General features: G+C 33.4%; 1 protein-coding gene across 1 annotated transcript; it reads right to left on the bottom strand.

The window, feature by feature from the left end:
* Nucleotides 1-256: 256 nt before the first annotated feature.
* On the bottom strand, nt 257-4,258 carry LOC128189884 (cornifelin-like). Its single transcript, XM_052861671.1, has 5 exons — nt 4,203-4,258; nt 3,424-3,635; nt 2,365-2,461; nt 2,121-2,269; nt 257-858 (listed from the first exon to the last, which is right to left on the bottom strand). The coding sequence occupies exons 1-5, from the start codon at nt 4,219-4,221 to the stop codon at nt 751-753; spliced, it is 585 nt and encodes a 194-aa protein (XP_052717631.1). The 5' UTR covers nt 4,222-4,258; the 3' UTR covers nt 257-750.
* Between the last annotated feature and the right edge of the window lie 1,295 nt (nt 4,259-5,553).

The raw sequence follows: 5,553 nt of genomic DNA on the forward strand, positions 1-5,553 counted from the left end.
AGAATCAGGTATGTCAATCGGAACATATAAGAATATATCAAGTTGGAAAACGAAAATATTAATGTACTTTATATCTATGATTGTATAGAAAGTTTGAAATTTAAAGTAATATGGCACATGGCAAATATGATTGCAAAGATATTTTTTCAATTTGTAAGAAAGCAATTGGTCTGTTTAGGTTATTGCAAGTAAATACACAATAAAGAATCCTTAGTTGTTTCTGTTCACTGGACCCTGTTCTTGCCTCAACCTGACCTCAATGGAGTAAAATGTATAAGACTTATGTAAATCACGGAAAGCATATAAAATATTTGACAACAAAATTTGATTTTCAAACATTTAATTAAGTAAATATGACAAAAGTCTGAGCTGGTTTTTAACTCGTGTTCTTTTTTAAATTTTTATTTTTACCACTAAGCTAAAATGATATCCAACGACACTGATTGATAAGCAGTTAAACAAAACATTTAAAACGTCATCTTGTGACGGGATGTCTTTAAAAATGGGTCTTGATGTAGTGAGGTACGTTAACCACAAAAAACATATTTAACCCCAGTTTTGAGTTCTTTAGGTGCAAAGACTTAAATCAATATTTAAATAGAAACTTGGGTTTAAGTCAGAAAAGTGATTGCCATCGAAGCACACTATAATGCTTCGTTATTGTCACGTATGGAGATGTATTGTCGACCATATGATTGAATATATACACTGGCTTGGAGCAAGCGCAGCACGTTCGTTGATAAAATGTTCTCATTTAGTATTTAGATTCTGCTTAACAAAGTCTTGTTCGAGTGACATTTGGCTCATTGTGCAAAAAGGACACCAGCAAGCCATACAACAGTCTTCGCAGATACTGCCCTGTAAAAGCAATGCAAAAAATATGATATAGACATGCATGTTTTGATTTTTCGAATCGGTTTAAGAAAACTCAATATATATATATATATATATATATATATATATATATATATATATATATATATATATATGGTCTTAAATAGAATTTTTGCACCCGACTTCTGCACCATATAGGTCATGATAATCTTTAAATGCCTAATACGATTATTTATCCGATCATGTTTTCAGTTCGTCTCACCTGACTTATTTGATATTTACATTCCATACTAAACATCCAATGCAGGAATAAAAACATCTTAATTAGAAGTAATTTTCCGTATAAAAAATCATATAGGATTTTATGAAATTCATACTGAAAATTCCTATCTTTAATACTCTTCTAAGAAAAAAAATTAATAAAAAAAAGATTTTAATAATTTAAAAATATATATATAAATCGTAAGAAATACATTAAAATTGATATATAAAACGGGTTATTGTGAGTTGATTTTAATCAACTCTCCTATGCAGTTACTCTGACAAACCGTAAGTGAAACAGTGTTTGGACCTAAGCACAAATCACCACCGCTGACAAGACTTAGTACTTTGAAATCGATAAATTCTGAATGCATTCAGAAGCATTGTTTCAAAGAAGCTTAATAATATATACCTTGAAAATAGTCAGACGTTAAATGGTACAAACAAATCAGATATCTTTTGTAGTCGTATGAATTCCTACACCAACAGTTCAATATTGCTAACAGTTCAATATTGCTTGGAAACAATTTTCAGAAATATTTTCATTACTGATACATAATGCATCGTAGAATTTGATGGCATTAATTCTATCTTTAAATATTACAGAATATGTCATTGATTCATAATGGTTTTTTTTTCGCTCGGAATAGCCCAATAATTCACATGAGAAAAAAAATTTGTGTAACTCTTCAAATATACCACTAAGAAACTACTTGCTATGCGAAATAACATATCTTTCATTTAAAAATGAACAATAATCAATTAAATCAACTCCCATCAGTTCTTCAGTACTTTGATATATCTTATTTGAGCTGATCAATTAAATGACATAAATGGAGTTACTGTTAAATAAAACTGCTCCTCAGATGGGTGAAAAAATTTCATACTGGCAATGCCATAATCATCCAGCACTGGGCTTTTGTAGATTTAGATAAAAATATAGAATGTAATGTGGTGTAGTAATTGAGGTTTAAAAGTAGCTTAACTAATGTCGTTTATTGTATGTAAGTCGTTATTAAGCTTACATCAATGTTGTTCTCCGTTCTGATCTTCGTTCTCAGAGGAATCAGGGAGTAGAAACCACAAGGAATAGCAAGTGGGAGGCAACAACTGTCCCCCAACTTATCGGAGAGGTTGCAAAGGTAGCATGGAGCACACCAAACAAGAATACAGCCTAAACACGACAAGATAAAACAATCAATAGCATTTACGCAGTAAATCAGTAGTATTTTCAATTAAAATAAATGCATATCGCAAGTAAAAACTTACAGGTTGTCCTATTTTTGAAACAATCCCAAATCCCAGTGCTCCACTGCCGAGCGGTAGGTTGAGATCTCTGGTTTGGGGTCGTCGTTTTGGAGATATTCTACATATTATGTATTATACATTAAGGAAAAATGATATAACATCATGCAAGTGTTTATCGAAAGTTAATGTATTATGATACTTTTTTGAATATTGCAGTTTTCTTGTTTACCAACAAAAGGGAGACACACTGAATGCAGTTTTGATGTCCATGTACCTCTCTACCTGAATTGTGAAAATCGTGTTCCTAGGAGTTCAGGTCCTTGTGTAGAACCAAAATGGTCACAAAGTGAAAATTTTACATTTTTTTCACAGTCTTGGAAGAAAAACTAAGTTCATTGTTATTATGTCTATAAATATCTTATGCAAACACTGTAATTTTGTAAATTATTTTACATGTACAGTGTAACCCACAGTAAACGCATTTACTGTGGGCTACACTGTACATGTACAATAAATCCTTAGCCTTCACAATTCTTTAATAGCTGAAGCGGATAAGAATGCAACTTCTGAAAAGTGCGCCAAGGGTAATAAATCTCACAGTATCCTCGGATACCAACTTATCTATCAATTTACTCATTGACAAGTGCCTATTAAATGCCTGCAGGTATTTAACAAAACGATTACAATTGATGGCACATGGATTTAGGGTATAGAAAGATTCCTGCGACTTCTTTCCCCTTCCTTTGTATAAATAAAAAGGCCAGGCGTAATAGTCAGAGGAGTGTCCTGGATTAGGGTTTAGACCCCAAAATATAGATTTCAATGCAAACATGAGACTCCTACGGATATTGTACTAGTCAGATGTCCGTCTAGTCATGTGGCCATCTTATTTTATCAGATGTTTAGTATGAAGTCCATTCAAAAAAGATGTCTGAAATTAAAGCTTTTAGAAATACCTGAAGCAAATGGTATTTTGCGCTTAAAAATGACCTTAGTTTTTCAGATTGTTTAAATTCATATATTCTAAAATCGTCTATGTTTTGCCACTGATTCTTACAATATGAAATAAGCAGTACATACGAATTCCATTGGTTGAACTTTTCCTGGCTGGCCTGTAATAGGTCCAGGGGGAGGAAAGGAGGGATAATCGTACCGACCACTAAAACTCGGTTCACTGTATTCGTGGTGACTGTAGTTCAAATTATCGTATTCGTAGGGGGCGGGCTGAGATAAATTAGTGTATCTAGATGGTTCATTAGTGTAGTGCTGACTGTCACTTAATGGTTGTGGTACTGTTAAAATAAAAACAGATTGAACCATCTTAATCACAGTGTAAAGTAAGTATTTTTACGAAATTTAGAATTATTCTTTGAGTATAATGAGGTGATCAAATACGGTCGGTGGTAATCAAATCAAATTAAGCCCGAAAGGCTCTATGATACATTTGAGCACGCCCGATGCTATTTGATCACCTCATGATATTGAAAGAATTGTTTCCTATTACTATTATAGATTTCAGCAACTACAAAATTTTAAATATGTTAAATAATCATTGATAAACTGATTTAGACTATACATTACAAAATTGATTTGTAGCGTTTTCACAGACAAGCCACTAGAAAATGTAAATATAATGAAATATGTTTCATTTTTATATACTAGTTCTAAAAAGATTTTTGAATGACTTGATGACGTTATTTTCAAACACACAAGCATCTATTATTACTGGATCCCCTTCCTGTTATTCCTACAGCTCCTTGTAAATGTCAATTATTTGGAAACATATGTGATGTAAAATGCAAAAATCATGCGGCATTTTATACAATCTAAAGTTGTGGAAAATAGGATTCAGTGCATACCTGATCTTTTGTCCGCCATATCAACATTTAACTAAAGCAGGTGAACAGAAAGTAGCTTATATCTTTATTTTAATCATGGATTATCAGTATGATCAGTTTTGAGTGTAAGATAACATTATCAAAACACGGTTATGGTTTATATTTGTCATCAAAGATAGTAGGCTTGCCCATTTACTGCATCACTTGGGTCACTCAGGTGAATTGTTACAATTGGTCTTTGTCCGTCGAAATCTACAATGCCAATTGTTACTTATAATTTTCAACTTGGGTTGTATTTGTTTAGTCGATTGAAGAGCTGCAGGAGTAATGCTCTTTTGCAGTATGGAGTATTTACTTTCCAAATGGCAAATAGACGCTAGAGATATCCTCGACCAGTTCTGGAGGTAGCAAATGAATACGCCCTTCAAACATTTATCCGAGTTGTGATATTTATCATCTTAACACCCAGGGCCTGGTCAGCGTCAAAAATTAAAAATAATGCCAACATTTCAAAAATCGTCTTCTCTACTTTTAGACATGTGGGGAAACAAGAGGCCTTAATACCTTAACATTGCATTCTAGGTGCCTGGTGTTTCGACGCTTGTTGTTCATAAGCTGGGAAACTCATCAGCATGGGCTAGAATATCCCTAGCTAGTTATACATCGGTCCCCTTTGAAAGATCTCCAAGAATTTTACTGATCATGATATCACCCACTCCAGTTGAATCAGTCTCCTGGTTGTCTCCTATGGTGACAGACGATGAATTACCAAATATCGAGCTGGTCTCCATATAGAATATGGAAAGGGGCCTGAACTGTCCAGGCAGGATGGCGTTTACTCTGACGGTTGTCTTTTTCCTGACTTTCAATGGTGATGGCGTATGCGGCATAGCATGATGGGATCTCTTTCAGATAGTTGAAATCTTTTGGAGAATGAAACTTTTTTTCATTACTTGTTGGCTGAATCCAAGTTGTTGTGAATTCATAGTGAATGTCATCCATCGCGTAAATCTTTGATTTTTGTCCTCTTTGTCCACGATATTAAGAACCACTGAACAGCCAGTTAGGGAGGCACTCTCATTGCACTATATGATGAGGATGTCCTCATTCTTGTTTTACGCTGTGTACCTTTGTTTTCTGTATTCTATGTAATGTTTCTGGTTCCTATTTCATAATGATTGATGTGATGTTATTTTGTTGTTTCAATATTTTTGCTGTTTTATATCAACAAGTTTTAATTCAAGTGATGATGTAAATTCAGTGCATAATATCAGGAGTACCTTTCTTTGTGTTGCTATGTACCGGTATGTTTAAATTTGTCTTAATTACTAGTAAACGCGATAATGGCCATAATTTTAGATTAAAGTTTTTA

The sequence above is a fragment of the Crassostrea angulata genome, chromosome 6 (assembly GCF_025612915.1).
Source record: "Crassostrea angulata isolate pt1a10 chromosome 6, ASM2561291v2, whole genome shotgun sequence".
Classification (NCBI taxonomy): Eukaryota; Metazoa; Mollusca; class Bivalvia; order Ostreida; family Ostreidae; genus Magallana; species Magallana angulata.